Source organism: Lithobates pipiens, unplaced genomic scaffold (assembly GCF_037356315.1).
Source record: "Lithobates pipiens isolate NorthernLeopardFrog02 unplaced genomic scaffold, aLitPip1_a1.2 Scaffold_27, whole genome shotgun sequence".
Lineage (NCBI taxonomy): Eukaryota > Metazoa > Chordata > Amphibia > Anura > Ranidae > Lithobates > Lithobates pipiens.
Window position 1 is genome coordinate 39,493,735 of NW_027507788.1, and position 25,093 is coordinate 39,518,827.

The 25,093-nt window shown below is 42.3% G+C and overlaps 1 protein-coding gene across 2 annotated transcripts in view; it reads left to right on the top strand.

Moving 5' to 3' along the window:
* The window catches only part of CEP164 (centrosomal protein 164), a 128,805-nt gene that overhangs the window by 78,804 nt on the left and 24,908 nt on the right, over positions 1 to 25,093 (top strand). For both annotated transcript variants that reach the window (XM_077456854.1, XM_077456855.1), the window contains 5 exons: positions 1,037 to 1,105; positions 1,192 to 1,355; positions 8,335 to 8,476; positions 13,215 to 13,285; positions 15,399 to 15,594. In XM_077456854.1, coding sequence (XP_077312980.1) covers positions 1,037 to 1,105; positions 1,192 to 1,355; positions 8,335 to 8,476; positions 13,215 to 13,285; positions 15,399 to 15,594 — 642 coding nt within the window. The remainder of the gene's footprint in view (positions 1 to 1,036; positions 1,106 to 1,191; positions 1,356 to 8,334; positions 8,477 to 13,214; positions 13,286 to 15,398; positions 15,595 to 25,093) is intronic.

The following is a 25,093-nucleotide window of genomic DNA, read 5'->3' on the forward strand; positions in this document are numbered from 1 at the left end:
GTTCATTGGTATCACTGGAAACTTAACTGAAAGGCACAAATTATACATTGCTCAAGGAACCCCTAGCAACCTCTGGAGGAATATTAGGGTTCCACGTAACTCTGGTTGATAAACCCTGCTATAGACAATACTGGGGACCCGTCCTTTGCCCTCTGCTTGCCTTTTTTTTGGACACAGTTCAGATCCCCTTTAGAACATATTACACATTAGAGTTGGAGGAAACTAGGGTAGATCAAAATTATGAAAATATCTTCATCTGGTGTTCCTATTTCTTGTAAATTGGTGCACAAAAATCATCTGATATTAACTTTTAGTAGAGGCGGGACCGTGCATAAGGTGCTCAGGACATGCATCTACATGCAGGGAGCCAGATGCATGGATTTCTTTTTGGAAGCACATAATTAGAGCTTAAGACTCTAATTGGCATAAAAAATTGGCATTAAAAAAGGGTGGGCTTAGGGCGCAGAGCACTGCGCCCTGAGCCCACCCAGTTGTGTGACAATAGCAAATTAATATTTGCCGTTGTCTTCCTGTTTCTCCTCCCGGCCAATCAAGAAGTGGGTCTTAAGACTCAAATGGCCAAGGGGAGAAGCAACCGTATTGGCCGCTGAGGAGGAGGAGACGCGGGTGCTTTGTTTGCCGCCCCCCCAAAAAAAAGCACCAGGCGCCACTGTCTGTTAGTATAAAAAGTAGTGATGAGGTGCAGTGAGCTATGGCAAGTAATCCAATTTTCAGGTTGCAATGATGGCATTTTAGCAGAAATAAAAACACTCACACCCGTGCTCATTTAGGGTGAGAGTACAGCAGATTAATCTGTCAAAGCATCCTAGAAATTAGGTTCCACAATGCACTTTTTAAGGGGAACCTAGGATTTTACAATGAACCTATAAACATCCTTTCTATTTGTTAAAGCATCAACATATTTTGTGCTTGTTAAAGAAAAAGGGTAGGACGTGCTTCAAATAGTTTTGAAACATAACTATGAATGTGAACAGTACTTGGGTGGTTTAGCGGTTTTGAATTGTCTGATATACAGGAAGAAACATTAAGAAAAAGAAAGGAAGAACTTTCAGAGAAAGAAAAAGAACTAGAAAGAATGACAGAGGTGAGTAGCTCTTTTGTGTGAATATATATTCATTTTTAAAACCACAGAACACAACATCGTTTGTTTTATTTTTTCCACCTACAAAGAATGTCAGTTTGCAGGAGAGTGCAGTAAAAGAACAAAGGCGCCTAAATGATTTAATAAAGCAAACACGCAGAGAATTAGAGGTGATGCAGGACCGCAAATCTGAGCTGGAAAAGAAAGTGGAGCAACTCCAGAGCCTCTACACTCGCCTCCAGGAAACAGCAAGGTAACGCTCTGGACTCCGCACTGCACATATTTTCTGCATTTTTTTTTTTTTAAAAGCAGAACTCCAGGCAAAACTTTTTTCCATGTTCTCGTTGCTGATCCCCTACCTTCACCAAGTATGACATCCATGTACTTCTGAGCTCTGTAGTTCCTCTGCATTAGCCTGCTGAACTTGCTGAAAAAACATTTTGCCTGCCGATTTCCTGTTTGCAAGACCACTGACTGTTATCCCTCCACTAACCTCAGCCAGCGGTCTGACACGCCCCCTTGTAGTCCTCTGAAAAGGAGGAGGTACTTGTACTTCCCCCTGGCTCGCTGTAGTGGGCGGAGGGGGGTCACACCGGTCTGTGCCACCCATAGAGGTGGTGTCCTCCTCTGCTCCCTCCCTGCCAGCTCGCCCCCCCCCCCCCCCGCCACCACTGCCTACCATCACGATATCTGTCTCCAGTGCGGGGAGAGTTACAGGTCATTGGGGTGACAGGTCTGTATTTGAGAACACCTCTCACCGTACAGCCCCACCTCCCTGCACATTAGAACAGTGTGCTCTGTGCTGTCTATCACAATTCCGGTGCAGGGAGGTGGGGTTGTAAGGCGAGCAGTGATCTAACATACATATCTGTCAGCCCGATTATGGGCACTTATAAGGCACTGGTGACACCGCAATGAAGGGCACTGATAAGAGACTGGTGTCATGGCACTGCTAAGGCACTGGTGACACCACACTGATGGGCACTGATAAGGCACTCTTGACTCTGCACTGATGGGCACTGGTGACTCTGCACTGATGGGCACTGGTGACTCTGCACTGATGGGCACTGGTGACTCTGCACTAATGGGCACTGGTGACTCTGCACTGATAAGGCACTGGTGACTCTGCACTGATGGGCACTGATAAGGCACTGGTGACACCGCACTGATGGGCACTGATAAGATACTGGTGTCACCACAATGATGGGTACTGATAATCTGCACTGGTGGTCCCTAGCATGCAGCACTGGTGGTCCCTGACATGCGGCACTGGTGGTCCCTGACATGCGGCACTGGTGGTCGCTGACATGCGGCACTGGTGGTCCTCACACGTTGCACTGGTTGGCATTTATATTAAAATGCTTTGTATTTATAAGGCTGTAACCTATCATGCCATGTGTTATATATGGCTTGCTGGCTGCAGAATGAGGGGTGTGATTTATGTTGAAGTGGGCGAGTTCACATTTACATGTACAAGCCTAATGTACCTCCCACATTCACTCCCATCCCAAGGATTCATAGGAAATGTAGGTTGATTACAGTTAGAGAGAGAGAAGAGGATACGATGCAATCACTGTTCTAAGAGATTCTCCCTGCCAGAAAAGATAATGCATTTTTTGAATCACAAAGCTGACTTCCTGAAAATTAAATCACACATATCCATCTATCTTAAGGCATCAATAAATACAAACATAGATCATCTAGAGCAAAATGTAAAATAGAGTAAAAATGGTTTTCATATTTAGATGATCATTTAATCTTTGCCCCTAATGTGTCTTGTTTACTTTTGCACTGTATGATATCATACAGGTAGGCAGGGTTAGGGTTTTATATTTCTAAACATTTGTTTAAGACGGCTTTCACACCAAGCCGCCCATAGCATCGGAGGTAAAACGCCACTATTTTTAGTGACATTTTACCATCGGATTTGCAGTGTATTTCGGCTTTTACCCCCGCTAGCGGCCGAGAAAGGGTTAAAACGTGGTGTTTTGCCGGCGGTAATGCAGCGCTGCCCCATTGATTTCAATGGGGAGGAGTGGTGGAGGAGCGGAGTGTTTACTGCCCTGCCAGCAGCTCCAAAGAAGCTGATGGCAGGACTTTTCCTGACATCCTGCCAGCGCACTGCTCCAGTGTGAAAGCCCGAGGGCTTTCACACTGGAGTGAATGGAGCAGCAGTTGTAGGGCGGATTGCAGATGCTATACCGCCTGAAAAACGCCCTCGGTGTGAAAGGGGTCTTATTGCTTTGATAAAGATGGACAGAGCTCTATCTAAATGTTCGACAAAGTATTGAGGCTCTTTACTTGATATATCTTCAAGGCATGCAAGTGCTTCTATAATTTTTCGGATATTTATGAACACTCACTTGATGCGGTGTACCTGGACATTTACTTGATATATAGCGGGGTTGAATTACTAAAGGCAAATAGACTGTGCACTTTGCAAATGCAGTAGCACTTATTTTCTCAAGAGTTTAGTGAATGTGGTGAAACTTCACTTTGTAAAGAACAGAAGGAATTAAAAAAAAATAATAATTCATTTTTGCTTGCACATGATTGGATGATGAAAATCAGCAGAGTGTGACTGCACTTGCAAAGTGCACAGTCTATTTGCCTTTAGTAAATCAACCCCAGAGTGCAGTGACTACTCTTCGGACTATCTAAAGGTACAAACTAATGTACCTATGCTTTTAGACTGAGAAAGCAGCACAATGAGCCGATAAGTTGTACTCTCCATTTCATTTGTGAATAAGGAGCATGCCTATAGGAGGAGAGAGCAGATTCAAAGAAAGATGAGATCATCAGGCTGCTGCTTCTCCTATCAATGGCCAGTCACAGTGTGATGGAGGAACAAGGACTGTTATGCCCTGTACACACGACCGGACTTTCCAGCAGACTAGGTCTGACGGACTTACCGCCGGAATTCTGGCGGAGTTCCCATGGACTTTCCGAACGAACGGACTTGCCCACACATGACTGGACTTTCCGGCAGACTAGATCCGCCGGTCTTCCAGATGGAGTTCCGGCGGACTTCCAAATGAATGGATTTGCCCACACAAGGACCAAAACTCATTAATTTTGAACGTGATGAGTTACGACGGGACTAGAAAAGTCGCTTTTATCGGCGAGATTGAAACCTTGTGAGCCCCTTCACCTAGTATGGATTTTAAGGGAACCCCCCACGCCATTTTTTTCCCCCCAAGGTCCATACCAGACCCTTATCCGAGCACGCAGGCCGGTCAGGAAAGGGGGTGGGGACGAGCGAGACCCCCCTCCTGAACTGTACCAGGCTGCTTGCCCTCAACATGGGGGGTGCGTGCTTTGGGGAAGGGGGGTGCTCTACGGGCCCCCCACCCCAAAGCACCTTGTCCCCATGTCGATGAGGACAAGGGCCCTTTCCCGACAACCCTGGGCATTGGTTGTCGGGGTCTGCGGGCGGGGGGGCTTATTGGAATCTGGGAGCCCCCAGATCCCGACCCCCCCACCCTATATGAATAAGTAAGGGGTACACCGTACCCCTACCCATTCACCTGGGGGAAAGAAAGTCAATAAAAAAACAGTAGACGGGCTTTTAAAGTAATTTATTAGGCAGCTCCAGGTGTCTTCTTCCGACTTCGGTGGTCTCTCCCGACTTCTATGTGCTTTCCGGTTCTTCTCCCGCTCTCTGGCCTCTCCTCCCGCTCTCTGATTCTTCTCCCTGGCTCCTCCGCTATCTTCTGCTCTTTTGTTGCTCTTTTGCTAGCGGTGGCCCGGTTTTCTCCTTCGCCGTCTTCTTCTTCCTTCCTCTGTTCTTCCGATTTTGTCACAAAGCTCTCTCCCGCTGCAATGCTGTGGACCCGGTGCGCAACGACTTATATAGGCATGTGACATCACATAAGAACTGTGTCTGATCTCTCCCTTATTGGATTTATTTTCAAGGGATAATAATTGAAGATTGGAGATGGACTACAAGTTCGGATATATAATGGTTAAGAGATGGTGTTGCGCTCCGACTACATAAATCTAATTAAATTAACATGTGCTCAAATGACAACCAAAACAGTAATAGACTAAAGTGTGGAACTGTATGTTTAAATAAACTAAGACAATGTGCATAAATATTAAAGTGCAATACACCAGGTCACATTGTGCGCTTGACAAAAACTTGGTATGAGAAATCCTCTATAGATGACAGTGAGATAATATTAAGTATATATCCGAATATATAGATGATATGAAAAAAAAAAAAAAAAAAAAAAAAAAAAAAAAAAACCTGAGTGTCGTTATAAAAGTGCAAAATAGATCAAAGAATACACAAAATACTAATAATCCATGTGTAGTGTGTCACGTGTCTGAACAAAAATACTAATAGTCCATAAGCAGTGAAATATGTGTTAGAGCAAAAATTCCAAAAACAAAAATAAGGTGAACTATAGTTATATAGAGAGCATATCCATTTAATGATAAAATGCGTCCATTTGGTGATCAACAAAGCAGTATCCTGCGTGCTCCAAAGGCAGGGGGTGGATTCCACCAGTGCTCCTATCCGTGTAATATCCTCACACTAGGTGCAGTAATTACCTTACCTTACTGCTGTAAGGTAAACAGCATTTCAAAAGTGACGCTTGTTGTCCAATGTAGGTTCAGTAGGTGATGTAATCCTGGACTCTCATTCACCGTGGGCACGTTGTAACATGCAGAGAAAGCAAGGGGAACACTCCAATAGTGAAGTACGTATTCACAATTTATTGGGTATAAAACGAAGGTAAGGTACTCACATTTAAAACAATAATAAAAGCACAACTTAAACGAACGCGTGTCACGTTCGCGCTTCCGGACGTCACTTCCGGTGTCCTTACTGGCCAATTGTGTTCCTACGCGTATCGTCAAATGACTTCATCAGGGAATAACAACTGGGGTAAGGGCGAACGTATAAATAGTGTCAGTAATTAGCAGCCATTTTTGTGAAGTCCATTGTGGCCCCATCTACGGCCCGAATCTATATATTCGGATATATACTTAATATTATCTCACTGTCATCTATAGAGGATTTCTCATACCAAGTTTTTGTCAAGCGCACAATGTGACCTGGTGTATTGCACTTTAATATTTATGCACATTGTCTTAGTTTATTTAAACATACAGTTCCACACTTTAGTCTATTACTGTTTTGGTTGTCATTTGAGCACATGTTAATTTAATTAGATTTATGTAGTCGGAGCGCAACACCATCTCTTAACCATTATTACTTAATCTGGGGAGGGTGTATACCCCTGCCGGTGTTTTGCTGCAACCCCACTAGTTTTAGGACACATTGGTAGGCGCGAGAATACTTTTACTCTCAAGTTCGGATATATACTTTGAAATTTTGGACTGAATGTACACTACGAGTTCATGCATGATTAGTATATTTTTTATCTGAACAGCCATTGCACTTAATAATCAGTTATTGTAAACGTAGTATTATGCGCTGTTTCTCTATTGATGGATTAGTCTATCGTTTGATGTATTGATTCATTTTATAGATCTTTTGATACTGAGTGGGTTTTATTTGGCATAAAACCTTATTTAAAGCAGCTGCTGAATAGAAGTAAATTAAATTCCACAGTCCCCAGAAGAAAAACACACAAATTTGGGGTGTCAGCGCTTGTATTTGTGCATCTAACGGGGCGTCGGTTATTTGTAACAAAATTGGTGAATATGTGACATCACCCGGTGACCCTGTCCCTTATGACGGCACAGTCCCAGCATACCCCGGGTGGTGGCGTCATAAGGGACGGGGTCCAGGGGCATGCTGGGACTGTGCCATCATAAGGGGTGACATCACCCGTTGACCCTGCCCCATGCCTATATAAGTCGTTGCGCACCATGTCCACAGCATTACAGCTGTAGAGAGCGTCGTGTCAACATCAGAAGAACGGAAGAAGACGACGACGAAGGAGAAAACCGGGCCACCGCTAGCAAAAGAGTGGCAAAAGATAGCGGAGAAGCCCGGGAGAAGAATCGGAGAGTGGGAGGAGAAGTCGGAAGAGACCCCCGGAGCTGCCTAATAAATTGCTTTAAAAACCTGTCTAGCGTGTTTTTTTTTTTATCGACTTTCTTTCCCCCAGGTAAATAGGTAGGGGTACGATGTACCCCATACTTATTCACATAGGGTGGGGGGCCGGGATCTGGGGGTCCCCTTATTAAAGGGGGCTCCCGGATTCTGATAAGCCCCCCGCCCGCAGACCCCAACAACCAACAGCCAGGGTTGTCGGGAAGAGGCCATTGTCCTCATCAACATAGGGACAAGGTGCTTTGGGGTGGGGGGGCCGCAGGGCACCCCCCTTCCCCAAAGCATCCACCCCCCGTGTTGAGGGCATGCGGCCTGGTACGGCTCAGGAGACGGGGAGGGGGGGCGCTCGCTCGTCCCCACCCCCTTTCCTGACCGGCTGGGCTGCGTGCTCAGATGAGGGTCTGGTATGGATTTTGGGGGGACCTCCACGCCGTTTTTTCGGCATAGGGGCTTCCCCTTAAAATCCATATCAGACCTAAAAGGGACATTGTCGCCTCTCTCTCCCGCTCGCTGCAATAGGAAAATGTATTTTTCCTATTGCAGTGAGCACAAGATGTACAGTACCCTGCAGCCGAGAACCAGCATGATAGGATCGCGCTGGAAACATTCTCATGGGCAGGTGCTGTAGCTGCCCCTGCGTCGTATTTAGTCTGTTGGACCAGCATACAGGCGAACGGGTTTCCTGATAGGAACTGGGTCCGGCGGAGTTCCAGCGGGAAAATTTAAAACATGTTCTATTTCTAAAGTCCGTAGGATTTTTGGCAAGCAATGGTTCGATGGAGCCCACACACGATCAAATTGGAAGACAAATTCGTTCCGTCAGACCTTTGCTGTCAAAAGTCCGGTTGTGTGTACGTGGCATTAGTGTTCTTTAACTGCAGCAGAAAGGGCTGTCTGTGCTGTGTAAAAATCCTTTGGTAGGTAAAGCAGCTTCCTTATATGCGATTAATTTGTATTTTTTGTGATTTTTGCCTGGCGTTTTAGCTTTAATTGCAGTACCTGTATTATCACGTGTGTGTGTGTGTGTGTGTGTGTGTGTGTGTGCACAGTACCTGTAGCCCTCCATTTATTGGATTTTTTTCCTGCTGAACTTTACTAAACCAATATGATAAGCAAATGGTCTTGTGTGCACATAATATAAGTAATATATCTCAAAATGTATGTGGTATTGTAGCTAATAAACTAATAATTTTATTTATAGTGACTTGGAAGGTGAAATAAAAAGCCAGCATGAAAAACTAAGAGATTTAAACAAAGAAGAATTGAGAAACAAAATGGATTCAGAACTTCACCTTGAAGATCTGATAAAGGCGAACAGCCCAAATCATACCTCTAACATGCCTGTAAATATATCTTTATTTTTATTTAAATATGATTACACCCTAATATGTCGTTTTGGAAGGAGAACAATATGTTTTATTAACTGTGAACTAGAAATGTGTCTTCTTCACTGCTTCCATCCTGAAGACCTTTGTTGTAAACAAGACATTGTTAGCCTTGTTTAGGCTATAACTGTTCTGGGTGCTTTGAGTGACCATTGTGTTCTTTTTTGGGATCTCCACTGCAAAGAATCTTGGTGGAGGACCCAATAATATGTGTAAGACCCTAACCTTAGCTTATCTCGATAGCCCTTATGGAAAAAATGTGCACTCTAATAACTGCATGCAGTTAAAAGAGAAGTTTGGGAATCTAAAAAAACTAAACAGTCATACCCACCTAGATGGCTGCAGGAGCGATCCCATCTACAGCTGGCCCTCGCTGCTTCTAGACTGAGAAATAAGCAATCAAAGAGCGCTGATTGCTCTGTTCTCGGCCTTCGCTGAGCAGAGAGCCAGTGACTGTCAGTGACTGGCTCTCTGCTCTTCCCCTGCAGCACTCACTGGAGAGCCGGGCTGTGAAGGGGGTAGCAGCAGCTGGCTCAGTCTCCCAGCGGGTCGCTAAGAGGCTAAGTCAGCTGCCAATCCAAGCATCTGGGTGGATCCCGACTGTAAAGTATGGATCAATCCAGAGCCTGGACCAGCTAAGTGATGCCAGTTGAAACTGGACTTTAGCCCACTGTCAGATAAAAATGGGTCACAGGTGTGCAGACCAGAGTGTGTAATCCTGTGATCCTTAGGACCGGAACTTTTGGCCCTACTTCTCCTTTAGTTTATGTGGTTTATGAATTTCTTTTTTATTTCATATGCCTCTATATTTTGCTCCATATATACATACAACAAAAACGCAGGGGCAGAAATTTGTTCAAACCATGACATTGCCAGGGGTGTTGTAGCAGCTATTTATTTATTTTTTTTATTTGCAAGCAAAAGGCTTGTTATCGCAAAAGAGACATGCTGCATATTTTCCCTTCTGCCATTAAAGTTTTTTTAAATTCCTGTTTGCATAACTCAGTGTATAATCTTGATCTTTGTCCTGGGATGAATTAGCTTTCCATGTGCATGCGTGAAAGTTACATTGTCCCAGGCTGGCCAATAAAGATGGCCAAAGATGCCAAACCTAGAAGAAGACCAGGCAAAGATGGTGGAGCTGATGAGGTGACTCCTGGTCGTCATTTCACTGGATGGGAAATTAGTATGGCGATCTTTAGTTCTGCTTTAAAAAAATGGGACTGTTGTAAGCACCCTGCCATTGTTATAGTTTGAACAAAGCCTGCTGTCAGATGACATCACAGAGCCGCTCCTGTCTCAGAGAAGGTTCCAATAATAATGTCGAGATCCATCCAGGTGCCTTACCTCTAAAGCCCCATACACACTATCAGATTTTCTGCTGATTTTTTTCCTTCAGATTTACCAAAACCATATAATATGAGGTCAAACCTTAGGAGTTTCAATTTGTATGCAATCAGGCAGGCCCTTGCACTACATGGTTTTGGTAAATCTGAAGACAAAAATCAGCAGAAAATGTGATGGTGTGTATGGGGCTCTAGTGTGTTTCTGCACAGAGTGTTGACTGACAGTCACCACTCTCTTCTTTGAGCAGACTGGGGAACTGAGTAATTGGTGGTCACATGATCACTCATTTCTGGGTCTTGGAGGCAGCGGAGAATAGCTGCAACATTGGACCAATACTGCAGCTATATAGGTGATAATTTGTTTGTTTTTTTTCTTTCTCAAACTTCTCTTTTAATTGTAGATTTGCAGAATCACCACTTTCAACATGATGATATTTCACACACCAGAATTCTGAATTATAAGTTCTGAGTGACTTTCATAGGTTTGGAACAACTCGTACTGCTGGACAAATGTGTTTAACATTAAAGTATATTGTATCAGAAAAAAGGGAATTGTCCCCCAAGGTGGGGTTTTATAGGCAGCAACAAGGTGAAAAAATTATGACAATAATTAAAAATGTTATAAACTTTAATGGGACATATTCTCAAATGGTAACAATGCCAGTAAAAACATGAGCTGTGATCCAGGAGATGGAGGCACAACAATACACATATGAGGCTAAACACAGTATTAAGATCAAGATGTTCAAGAGCTATAGTGAAATGATTTAGATGAAATACTGACGCGTTTCGACCCCACAGATCATCTTCAGAGAATTTCGCGCTATAGAAGAATTTACAATTATTAAAATATATCGTTATAACCACTAAAAACCAAAAACGGTACAGAGTAAATATAATAGTGGTAAAAATTTATTTACTATATAGTTTCTAATCACATGTGTTTAGCGAATTCTCTTGAATTTTCAACCATACCGGTCGGTCCCGGTATAGGTCCCCGATCAGTCAGCACACCAAGAGGGAGAGCAGAACGCCACTGCGAGACTTACGAGTTACATATGTGGAAGAATCCCCCAGAGCCAGTGAGGGGCGCGGTGGCAAGAAAACGGCGCCTTCAGTCTAGGTATCATGTAACAACACCATCAGTGCATTGTATAAGCACAGATAGGAATATGTACCTATTTATGTTTAGCCTCATATGTGTTGTTGTGGAGCACAGCTCATGTTTTTACTGTCATTGTTACCATTTGAGAATATGTCCCATTAAAGTTTATTACATTTTTAATTATTGTCATCATTTTTTCTCCTTTTTGCTGCCTAGAAAACCCCACCTTTGGGGACAATTCCCTTTTTTCTGTTATTACTTGGGGTGTGCAGCACTTTCTTCTTCTTCTCCAAGTGTCTCCTGGTCTAAAGTATATTGTATCATCCAAATGTAAATGAATATTCACTTTACAGTATCGCTGTGATTAAACTATAACAGTTTTTTCCTAAATAGAGAAAACTTCTCTTCATCCAAAAAACAGCATCCATGCTCAAGTAATCCCACTCCCTTAAAGAAAGCCACTCACCAGAGCGCCATGCCTTCCACTCTCATGGTCGGCATGAATCACTTTTGTATTTAAATAATCGTTCTCAATTCTTTATGCTTCACAATATTTCTCCATTCAATGTTTAAATGAAACATAAAGAAAGAACAGATGCCTCCAATGGTACAGTAACTTGTAAAAAAAAAAAAAAAAACACCTTTATTCAAATACGAGCGGAAAACCACTTGCATAGTAAAATCACAAAAAATGCTTATTATCTCAAGTATCAAAGTGGTTGTGATTGCAGTGCTCACAATCACTGCCAGCCCTTCTGCTCTGACAAAATATACTACACAGCGTCTGTGCTTTTCTTTTTTTTTCTTTTTTTCTGCTAAATACATTTTTTAACCTCGCCGATCTGCGGTCACATGACCGCTCACCTTCTCCAATCTATTTTTCACAGCCTAGCTACATAGAGAGAGGCCCAACATGCAGGGAGTGCCGTCAGGTGTTCTAGGAGCATAAATTACACATCTAACTTCTTGACTACCTATCACATTTTTAAAGGCCCTGGAGCACCAGGACAATGGAAATGGCCACAAAATGACCCCATTTTGGAAAGCAAACACCCCAACGTATATTCTATGAGGCATAATGAGTCTTTTGAACATGTAATTTTTTCCACAAGTTTTTGGAAAATGTGGAAAGAAAATGAAAACGCATTTTTTACACACTTTACAGCACTGACGGGTGCTGATGAGGATCCACTGATTCAGGTTGGCACTGATGTTCTTATCTGTGCCCAATACTGCACTAATAAGGCACTGTAGTGGCACTGATGAGCACTCACTGATGGCACTGATGTATACTGTAGGGCACTGATGTGCAATGATAAGCACTCACTGATGTGCATTGTAGGGCACTGATGGGCACTGATGAGTCAATGGACGTAGTGATCACCTGGTAAAGTCCCGCTGTAATTTGCCCTTTACCTTGATCAGTGATGTGCTGGGTCCCGTGGACCCAGCCAACATGGACACTTCCGAATGCGTGCAAGAAGGGCTGTAGCACGGTCGGCAAGTGGTTAATATACAGGGGTTGGTCAAAATTATGGAAACAAGTATGGTAAAAGAACAAAATCGGTACTTAATATAGTGCTGAACCACCTTTTGGCATCCAAGGCGGTCTGACTTCTCCTGTGATTTGACAAATATACGTGTTGGATGGTGGATAATGGAATCTGATACCACTCTTCATGCAAAAATCTGTATCACAATCCTGCCCAATGTTCTTTTGTCTCTTTCGGTCAGTTGACCATGTTGACCGCGCTTATGTTTATCAGACATCGTTTTCCTGGAAACTGTATATGCCATCATAACCTTTGATACTGTACCTCACCACACTGCAAATAAATTGGCAACTTTAGTCACAGAGGCACCAGCTAAGTGGGCACCAACAATTTGCCCTCTTTGAAACTCTGAAATTACTGCGTATTGGCAGTGCATGCAGTGAATGATGAAAATGATGCTTTCCACATGTTGGATATGTGTCTCATCACACAGTGGAAGCAAAAGAATGTTACATCACTTCCGCTTTCAACGCAAAACATTTTATCACTTTAACACCTGCAAATCTGAGAAATGCCATTCAGTCATTGTTGCAGTGGGTGCATATAGACAGGAAGTGGCTACACACAGGCTGGAGGAGACCAGTAGAATTGAGAAGCAACAAAGGATGAAAAAAATGTGAAAATATGTATATCTTAAAAAAAAAAAAAAGGTTTTACTTACACTTTTTTTATTCTTTTCCCCGATTTTACAGTATCATACAGACATTCCAAAACCAAATCAGTTTTCTACACCAATCCCAAAAATGCCTTCTGCCGCGAATGAGTAAGTGCCACTGATTATTGTTATCTTAGTGCTACAATATAGCTTTTGTTTTCAATTCAGTTTTGATATGCACTGCTATGTATCTCTAACAGAAGACTTGGTAGATTGATTACATGAAGAGATAGTTGCTAATCAAGAATCCCTTCAAAAGTTTATGTACATTCACTCTTGTTCATCTGCCCAATGGCGTTGAACTTCCTGTAAGGATAAGATTAAAATATTTCATAGATTCAATTTCTCATATCAACCAACACATAATTGACATTAAGGCTGGGTTCACACATATGCGATGCAGGAACCAGCGTGATTCCTGTGCAGGTTCCTGCATTGCATGTCTCTCGCAGGCAGGTCACACTGCCCTATACGAACTGCGGCATAACTTTGTATTGACACCCCAAATTGGTTCGCAGATGGCAGTGCGAACTGTGAAATGGTGCAGGAAACAGATCGCATGGGTGTGAACACCCATGCAATCTGATTCCAGTGCAGACCAAAAAAAGGTTCTGCACCATTTTGGTCCGAATGTGATGCAAATTCAGCCATACAATCTGTATGGCTGAATTTGCATCACACAGACTTTGCATGTAATCAGCACAGCAACGTGGTGCGAATCGCAAGCAATGTCTGTGCTCGCACCAGTGTGAACCCAGCCTAAAAGCAAAACTGGTTCACTAAATTTTCTTTGAGTAGGCTGGTTTGCCTTTTTATAACAATTTTCCTGAAGGGCATAAGTGTACCTAGGCTCATACAACTAGATCCTTCCTACAAGTCAGCATTGAATGACATAGTGCTTACAGTAAGTGCTCTGAAGCTGCTCTTTGCTCAGGTACACTTTGTCGTCCATTCTGCAGTGTTGTATGACAGCTAATCAAACCAGGTGCAAAATATCCGAAGTCATCTTTTTCCTGTTCCTGGACCCAGCCCCTGATGACATCATTGGTGTCATCTAGTAAGCAGCAGCAGGAGTAGATGGAATATGCATCTGATGTTAAATGCTTAAGGGTCCCCGCTCAGACTATCAAGGTTCTGATGAGTTGGATGTTGCTAACTGGTGAGGGTGCAGGCTGAGAAGAGGTCCATCCATACCTAAAGCACACTGCACAAATAGGAAGAGATAGCCCTGCCACCTCACACCTCACCCGGCCATAGGAGTTAGTAGGTAAAAGCAGCCTCAGCTCCATTCATTTAGGCCACATCCCCAACATGTTTCGCCCCTCCCTGAAGCTTAATCATGGGGCAGGGCGACACATGTTTGGGATGTATCCTGGATGAATCAAGCTGAGGCTGCTGTTACCTGCTAACCACTCAGGGTGGATGAAGTGTGCAGTGGCCAGACTATCACTTCCTATTTCTGCAGCATTCCTCTGATGTTGCCAAAGACTTGATATGCCCCAATAGAGCTAGGAAAATGGAGAGTGGTGGCTAGGCACTGTCACGTGTGCAGTAATGCTTTGCTGCTTCTGATCAGAAATTATATGCTAAAGGTATGTTATTGTTTTTTTAGTTTTAGCTTTATTACAATAAAAGGTGCTAATGAATTCCAGTAAGGCCACCAGCTGAATACCGGACAGTATTGGGTGGTTGAACACAAACTGGCCAACACTCTGTCAATGTGGTCAACTGTCTTTCGGACAGAAGTCGGTCTAACAACCAGCTTTTGTCAAAGGGACATGCTGGAAAACCAGCAACCACCTTCTGCAAGCTCTTGTAGCCAATGTGTTCCGGCAGGGGCATACATTTGCTGCTCAGGATATGCCCTTTGCAGGGCCGCATATATGTTTAAAGGATACTTCTCACTTGTTGTAATAACTGTAATAACATATGTTTCGATCAATTTTTTTCAGTAAACCAACTACTTTCTTATCCTTAACATACTGTTTATACTGAATTTGAACATAAAGGAGAAGCCTACAGGGTACAAAATAGCTTAGCAGAGATCAGTTACAGTACATGTTAGACTTTGTTTCCCTCTTTAAGTAGTTGATACTTGATGTCTAGCCTTGCTTGTAGATTGAACTTGTACATGCAATGCTTCCATCTTTATTATACTTAATCCAGTTTGCTTTGTTATATTTACCTAATGTTTGTGTCAATATTTTTTTGTTTTTAATAGCTTGCGTTATTACATCTCCTCCCATGGAGCGTCTATAGATAAGGCTAAAGATATTTTACGGCTCCAAACCCATTCTATGTGCCGTCGGCAGACTTTGCTTAAGGCAGCCAAACAACAGTGGCGTCACAACATGCATGAGAGTCCAGATCCAGAGGAAGCTCACCAACTAGAAGGCATCAGAAAGAATCTAGAGCAGGTAATTTGTAAATACGTACACTTACTCATTCATTTTGGACAGTTCTGACACTGATGTATGAAATCTAGAGCAGAGGGAAGTGGTGGTGATGTTGGTTATAACTTTCCAAGTTGCAGTTTAGAAAATGAAAAAGTTGGTTGCTTGGAATGATGCTGCATTTGCACTAGTTTTGCTATTCGGCATCTTTTTCACAGGATATTGTAAATGTCCCAGTACTAGCTGTAGATGTCTTTATTCTTCACACAGAGTTAGCCAGACAACTGGCAGGCATATACAGTGCCTTGCGAAAGTATTCGGCCCCCTTGAACTTTTCAACCTTTTGCCACATTTCAGGCTTCAAACATAAAGATATAAAATTTTTATTTTTTGTGAAGAATCACCAACAAGTGGGACACAATTGTGAAGTGGAACGAAATCTATTGGATAATTTAAACTTTTTTAGCAAATAAAAAACTGAAAAGTGTTGCGTGCAAAATTATTCGGCCCCTTTACTTTCAGTGCAGCAAACTCACTCCAGAAGTTTAGCGAGGATCTCTGAATGATCCAATGTTGTCCTAAATGACTGATGGTGATAAATAGAATCCACGTCTCTGTATAAATGTCTCTGTATAAATGCACCTGCTCTGTGATAGTCTCAGGGTTCTGTTGAAAGCGCAGAGAGCATCATGAAGACCAAGGAACACATCAGGCAGGTCCGTAATACTGTTGTGGAGAAGTTTAAAGCCGAATTTGGATACAAAAATATTTCCCAAGCTTTAAACATCCCAAGGAGCATTGTGCAAGCGATCATTTTGAAATGGAAGGAGTATCGGACCACTGTAAATCTACCAAGACCTGGCCGTCCCTCTAAACTTTCAGCTCAGACAAGGAGAAGACTGATCAGAGATGCAGCCAAGAGGCCCATGATCACTCTGGGTGAACTGCAGAGAACTACAGCTGAGGTGGGAGAGTCTGTCCATGGGACAACAATCAGTAGTACACTGCACAAATCTGGCCTTTATGGAAGAGTGGCAAGAAGAAAGCCATTTCTCAAAGATATCCATAAAAAGTCTTGTCTAAAGTTTGCCACAAGCCACCTGGGAGACACACCAAACATGGGGAAGAAGGTGCTCTGGTCAGATGAAACCAAAATCCAACTTTTTGCCCACAATGCAAAACGATATGTTTGGCGTAAAAGCAACACAGCTCATCACCCTCAACACACTATCCCCACTGTCAAACATGGTGGTGGCAGCATCATGGTTTGGGCCTGCTTTTCTTCAGCAGGGACAGGGAAGATGGTTAAAATTGAGGGGAAGATGGATGCAGCCAAATACAGGACCATTCTGGATGAAAACCTGTTGGAGTCTGCAAAAGACCTGAAACTGGGACGGAGATTTATCTTCCAACAAGACAATGATCCCAAACATACAGCAAAATCTACAAAGGAATGGTTCACAAATAAGCATATCCAGGTGTTAGAATGGCCAAGTCAAAGTCCAGACCTGAATCCAATCGAGAATCTGTGGAAAGAGCTGAAAACTGCTGTTCACAAACGCTCTCCATCCAACCTCACTGAGCTCGAGCGGTTTTACAAGGAAGAATGGGCAAGAATTTCAGTCTCTCGATGTGCAAAACTGATAGAGACATACCCCAAGCGACTTGCAGCTGTAATCGCAGCAAAAGGTGGCTCTACAAAGTATTAACGCAAGGGGGCCGAATAATTTTGCACGCCCCACTTTTAATTTTTTTATTAGTTAAAAAAGTTTCAAAAATACAATAGATTTCGTTCCACTTCACAATTGTGTCCCACTTGTTTCTATCCCACTTTCTATCAGCAATTTTCAGTGTAACTAATGCACAGCAGCCACAAGCCAAGTGTTTGGCTCACAGTTGTGGCATAGCCCCTTGAATTGAATGAGAAACCTGGAAACCAAATGCATACATCACCTACCCCATTGTGGAATACAAATAACATTTAAATGTTTATTAGGAACATAAATCTCGTAATGAATTACAGTATCGGGAAAAATATAGGACACAATGCTTTAGCGGTCCTAAATAATATAAGTTAAAATAGCAAGTGTTAGAAAGACAGTTTCATATCTTAAAATGTATTTCCATTTTTGCAGTCAAATTTGAGAAAACTCCACTCTGTTTGTCAGGTGTTCCCATTCACGTAGCATACCTACATAACGATTAACTCCCCAGCCCCCCCAGGAAAACAAGAAAAGGGAAGCTAAGTAGGACTTTATAGTACTGACGTTTTCAAAAAGGAACATTTCATAAGGTAAGCAGGATTTTTTAAATATTTTACATATAAGTTATGCTATGCTAAGTGATTGGGAACATGACACAAACATAGTGCTGCAAAAGTGGAAATGCACTGACATTTTCACTGTGCCTTTTTTAAAGTAGAAGTCTATGCTAGAAATATTTAAGCTTAAAACAGCTCCCACCCACCTTCTAACTTCCATAATAAATACCCCGTAAAGGGGAGATGCATATACTTACTGCCTAGGCGATCTGAGCAGAAGTGGGAGCGGGTACCTCTCAAAATTAGGCACCCGCACCCCCCCAACCAAGAACTTGTAGCAGAACTTCCCCCTTTGGGTGAAGCTCTGCTTTCCAGTTGCAGATGTAATTGGAATTCGATTTCTCAAGGGGTTTTAGCTTGCAGGGTTGGATTTACCTGGGGGATGGACTGATCCTTCTGTAATAACAGTGATGATGGAGGTTTTGCTGGTTGCAGAAATCGGCACATTTGTGTGCCTGTCTATGTTTTTATCTATTTGAATAAAGATCTTCAGTGGATTAATTGTATAATGGTGTCCTGACAGCTTGTGCACACCAGATTCAAACAGATCTCAAGTGTATTGCCGCGTACACACGAGCGGATTGTATGGCGTACTTAGTCCATCATACAATCCGACGGACAATCCGTCGTAGTTTCCACTGAACGGACTTGACCACACACGGATACACAAACAGTCCGTCGAAAGCTTGCGCGATGAACTAGCATACTGACGACCGTATTGTCCGCTGAAACCAAAGTACGACGGACAGATTTTTGGAAAAACCGAAATTCTTAGTACTCCGGACTGCACGCTGAAAAAGTCCGCTGAAGCCCACACACGAGCGGATTGTCCGCTGAAATGTGTTTCAACGGACTAAGTATGCCAAACAGTTCGACCGTGTGTACGCGGCATAAGGAAGCTTTAGGACTGTCATTGTTATAGCCTCCTAATTGTGACCACAGTTTTCATTAACAAGCCTCATCATTGTAATGCTAGAATACTGAGCTGATTGCAAGGTCTTCTGCTTTTACTGATAGCAATTTATTTATTTGTATTGCATGTATGTACTTACCGCTGATATCAATATACATTTTGCATGTGCCCTTCCCCTACATTTTAAAATAAAAGGCCCAGTCTCGCCATTTGCTAGCACTGGAAGAAATACATTTGTGTATGCTACCGAATAGTGCCATTTTCATGCTAAAAGTTATGCATGTTAAATAAAAATAAATGGAAAACACCTTAATAGAGTTAATACATGGAACATCATAACCATGATTCACCTACAAGTCACCCAACAGAATGATGGACTGTCTTGATACCAGTTTTATATAAAATACAAATATTTATTATTGATTATAAAAAGTTTTTTTTACAAAAGTAAAAAGGGGGGGGGGGGAAAGAAAAAAAGGGTTTTATACATGCATAAATAAATACATATATATTATAGCTATAACATAGACAAGGTTTATTACAACAGTATTTTGTGTCCAATACGGTCGTTGGTTTCTCTACTAGTTTCGCGACTACTCTGTCGCTTCTTCAGGAGACCTTGTTTGTCTAGAATAGAATTTATCACTAGTTATTCAAAGATAACATAGATACAACACATATTTTTCAGGGTATTTGATGTATTTTTTACAGGAGGGTAGAAGTTTTTTACAAACACCAAATGTGCAGCTCACCACCGTATGGATAACTCAGGACATCTGGAATTCGAGTAGTCCATGCCAAGCCAGGCAGTGACCACCCTTTGGGGCGGACACGGGAGGTTTTAAAGTCAGCTACAAAACAATAATCAAGAGTGTCTAAGCGTTAGATGTGTATATATATATATATATATATATATGTAAATAAATTATATAGCTGAGGCATAATTGTTTGTGTCACATTATAAATGTGAAAAACTACATACCCGTATAGCCAAATGCCTTAAAGATGATGCAGCATAGGTAAATATTGCGGTTCTTTCATTAAGCACTAAGGCTCAGGTAATGCGCCAGGAAACACATTAAGAAAATATACATGTGCTGGATCCAATATGTATGGATATTACACCTCTTTCAGGAGGGGGTCCAAAGATTTTGCCCAGTCAATCCAGAGTGTATATTATTAGCCTAATAAAAAAATTATTACCATCAGCCGGCCATCTATATATATATATTGCAACTAAAATGCCTAGAATGTATAAAAGCTCGTACCTATCAGTGGCTTTCATCTTACGTTCCTCAGACCCAGACGGTAAATCCGGTCAGAGGCTCTGTGTCCTCCGTTTTGTCCGCTGTAAAAGAGCGCCATGATGGCGCTCTTTTAACCTCCAACCCGGCGGCGTCAGAGATCCGGCGCAGGCGCCGGGCTATGACGTCGCCGGGTCCGCCGCTCCTACTGCGCGTGCGCCAACACCGTGGCGACGCACAACAGCGATGGTCACCAAGGAAACCTCAGTGACTCATCGCTGAAACGGACCCGATGCCACCCATTGCTATGGGGGCCTATCAGGGCCGCCGGAGAGGCGCGTGCCCGCCCCTGGGAGTCTCCTCCCATCCTCCATGTTGTGCCTGGACACCACACGGTTTAGATATTGCACACCTCGTTTTTAAATGTAAAACAATGCATATGAGCAGATAAATGAACAGAAAAAGATAACTTTACAACTATAGACATTGGCTACATTTTTACACACATGTCATTATATATGTAAACTCTCACCATTACTTCAACTTATCTGTGGAAAAATACAAACAAGTTTAATTATAATAATAATTCAGTATATAAATAGATCAAATGAGGTGCTTAAGGCAACAGGGACAGTTAGTCCATATAGTACACCGTTGGCTTGCACCAAGAAAATTTATTTATTTTGGGATGTCAGGGACGGAAACCACCGGGATAGGCTCAAAGGGTACCTGACAGATTAGAGGACTAGGATGAACAGTGGAACTTGTATGATAACTAAGAATGCAAAGGACAAGTGAAAAAACAGTTTGTTTTCCATTTGTTTATTTTTTATTTTTTATATTTCTTGTTTTTATTATTATTTGAGAAAGTATTTATATGTTTTTGTTTCATTCAATCCTGGCGGGACCAGAGCGTCTAAGCGTTCTATCCATAGGGTTTCTCGTTTTAAAATTTCTCTATCCCAGTCCCCACCCCGGGTGTCCTCGTAGATCACTTCGAGTATAAAGAATTTTACCACTTGGGGCTGGTACCTATGGTGAAAGCCTATGGGCGCACACGGGAGTCTCTACTTTATGGCCCTCCCAGACCAACTCACCCCCCTACAGTTAAGATTATCACAAAATATTCTGCACATCATAATACCCTTAGAAACATCCTATCACAACATTGGCACTTCTTAACAGATCACCATACTCTGAACAAATATATTAGACAAACCCCAGAACTGGTTTTTAAAAGAGCAGCCACTCTTGGGGACAAACTTACTAAAAGCCACTATCAAACTTCCGTATCAAATCGGCAGGGTCCACGAGGTACTCATCCCTGTGGTGACTGTTCTAGATGTCCCTGGATCTTAGAGGCTACTACATATAGTCTCCCAAATGGAGAGGCTTTCACTCCAATGTTCCATGCCAGCTGTGACACAAAGGGTGTTGTATATATAATGATATGCGCCTGTGGGGCATTCTACGTAGGCAAAACCATTAGAGAGTTTCGCCAACGTATAGGCGACCATCTCTACTATTCATCGGGCGGTAAGCTTACCGCAGTTGGTCGCCATATAGGCATTCACCATAGGTACCAGCCCCAAGTGGTAAAATTCTTTATACTCGAAGTGATCTACGAGGACACCCGGGGTGGGGACTGGGATAGAGAAATTTTAAAACGAGAAACCCTATGGATAGAACGCTTAGACGCTCTGGTCCCGCCAGGATTGAATGAAACAAAAACATATAAATACTTTCTCAAATAATAATAAAAACAAGAAATATAAAAAATAAAAAATAAACAAATGGAAAACAAACTGTTTTTTCACTTGTCCTTTGCATTCTTAGTTATCATACAAGTTCCACTGTTCATCCTAGTCCTCTAATCTGTCAGGTACCCTTTGAGCCTATCCCGGTGGTTTCCGTCCCTGACATCCCAAAATAAATAAATTTTCTTGGTGCAAGCCAACGGTGTACTATATGGACTAACTGTCCCTGTTGCCTTAAGCACCTCATTTGATCTATTTATATACTGAATTATTATTATAATTAAACTTGTTTGTATTTTTCCACAGATAAGTTGAAGTAATGGTGAGAGTTTACATATATAATGACATGTGTGTAAAAATGTAGCCAATGTCTATAGTTGTAAAGTTATCTTTTTCTGTTCATTTATCTGCTCATATGCATTGTTTTACATTTAAAAACGAGGTGTGCAATATCTAAACCGTGTGGTGTCCAGGCACAACATGGAGGATGGGAGGAGACTCCCAGGGGCGGGCACGCGCCTCTCCGGCGGCCCTGATAGGCCCCCATAGCAATGGGTGGCATCGGGTCCGTTTCAGCGATGAGTCACTGAGGTTTCCTTGGTGACCATCGCTGTTGTGCGTCGCCACGGTGTTGGCGCACGCGCAGTAGGAGCGGCGGACCCGGCGACGTCATAGCCCGGCGCCTGCGCCGGATCTCTGACGCCGCCGGGTTGGAGGTTAAAAGAGCGCCATCATGGCGCTCTTTTACAGCGGACAAAACGGAGGACACAGAGCCTCTGACCGGATTTACCGTCTGGGTCTGAGGAACGTAAGATGAAAGCCACTGATAGGTACGAGCTTTTATACATTCTAGGCATTTTAGTTGCAATATATATATATAGATGGCCGGCTGATGGTAATAATTTTTTTATTAGGCTAATAATATACACTCTGGATTGACTGGGCAAAATCTTTGGACCCCCTCCTGAAAGAGGTGTAATATCCATACATATTGGATCCAGCACATGTATATTTTCTTAATGTGTTTCCTGGCGCATTACCTGAGCCTTAGTGCTTAATGAAAGAACCGCAATATTTACCTATGCTGCATCATCTTTAAGGCATTTGGCTATACGGGTATGTAGTTTTTCACATTTATAATGTGACACAAACAATTATGCCTCAGCTATATAATTTATTTACATATATATATATATATATATATATATACACATCTAACGCTTAGACACTCTTGATTATTGTTTTGTAGCTGACTTTAAAACCTCCCGTGTCCGCCCCAAAGGGTGGTCACTGCCTGGCTTGGCATGGACTACTCGAATTCCAGATGTCCTGAGTTATCCATACGGTGGTGAGCTGCACATTTGGTGTTTGTAAAAAACTTCTACCCTCCTGTAAAAAATACATCAAATACCCTGAAAAATATGTGTTGTATCTATGTTATCTTTGAATAACTAGTGATAAATTCTATTCTAGACAAACAAGGTCTCCTGAAGAAGCGACAGAGTAGTCGCGAAACTAGTAGAGAAACCAACGACCGTATTGGACACAAAATACTGTTGTAATAAACCTTGTCTATGTTATAGCTATAATATATATGTATTTATTTATGCATGTATAAAACCCTTTTTTTCTTTTCCCCCCCCCCCTTTTTACTTTTGTAAAAAAAACTTTTTATAATCAATAATAAATATTTGTATTTTATATAAAACTGGTATCAAGACAGTCCATCATTCTGTTGGGTGACTTGTAGGTGAATCATGGTTATGATGTTCCATGTATAATCTTTTGTCGTTCCCCCCAAAAAATCTTTCTGTAGTCAATATATTAAGGATGAGGATACCACATACCCCTTCCCCTTTTTTGTAAAATAGGCACAATAGTATAACTATCTTAATAGAGTTAAACAGCATGCCAACTGTTAGCCCTTGCACACACGGTTGGAAATTCTGACCACAAAATCCATCTGATTTTTTCCGACGGATTTTGTCCGAAACTGGTGTTGCATACACACGGTCGGACGAAGTTGTCGGAAAATCTGATCGTTCGGAACGTGATGACGTACGTTCAGCCTAGTAGCCAATAGCTTTGCTCTGGTACTTTGATCTGAGCATGCGTGGCACTTTGTCTGACCGGAATTCTCTACAAAAGATCAGAAAAAGTCCGATCGGATTTTGTTGTCGGAAAATTGGAGATCCTGCTCTCAAATTTTTTCTTTTGGAATTACCAATGGAAAAAGTCCGACAGAGCCCACATACGATCGGATTTTCCGACAATATAATCCGATCGGACTGTTTCCATTGGAATTTCCAACCGTGTGTACAAGGGCTTATAGAGCAAAAAACAAACAAACCTCATTTTGACAAAGGGGACTCCTTTGCATTTGCCTCCAAATATTAGCGCATAATACAAAATTACGAGTTCAGAGGACATTGTCCACTCTATGGACAGAAGCATGAATACCATCTTAACTAGTTGACTAATGCTTTAATATATATTAGATTGAAAAAAATAAATAAAGAGAAAACACATCAGAATGAGAGAGAACAGCAGTCTTCTCTAAAATGTTTCATGGAACGTAGGTCAAGGATTTCTTTGATAATCTGCCTAACCATTCATACTAATCTGTACTAACTATACTAACCTATCTGTCTAAACATTCATACTAATAGACAATCTGTTAAAGGCTATTACTTCCTTCTTTTCCTCAAAGACCTCCGATGCCCAGGCTACTTAAATGTAGAGCAGCACAATTCTTAGAAGGGCCAGACAATCAGAGAACACCATAAAAACAGGACAACAGGAAGGCCCAAGCACCTACTGCATTACCGCAAAAAATGTGCTTGGCCAAATAAAATAAATAAAAATTGGATACTTACAAAAGTGCAACTGGTGAAAACACATAGACCACAAGATGCCATATAGTGTAAGGTGTGTGTGCTCCAATTGTATCCCATTGTATAGCCAAGCTGATGCCCCTTGTGTGGGCACACCCCCTTCCTCAGAGCTGAACTTGTATTTAGAAAAAAAAAACATACTGTGCAGCTTTGTCCAAACTTGAATAATGCCCTTGCTATAGATGTAGGCCATTTACATACCCAATGAAGCCTGACTGAAAAAGTCGCAGACATTGCATCTCCCAAATGCTGAGAAAAAGCTTTGTGAGGGGGATTGAATCAGAGAAAGAGCTTGCTCCTGTGAAGTTGGGGGGTGAACAGTAACAGCTGGACGTGCAATATTCTAGCAACAAAGCAGGGCAGGGACATGCAACCTCTGGGAGTTTTTCAGTCAG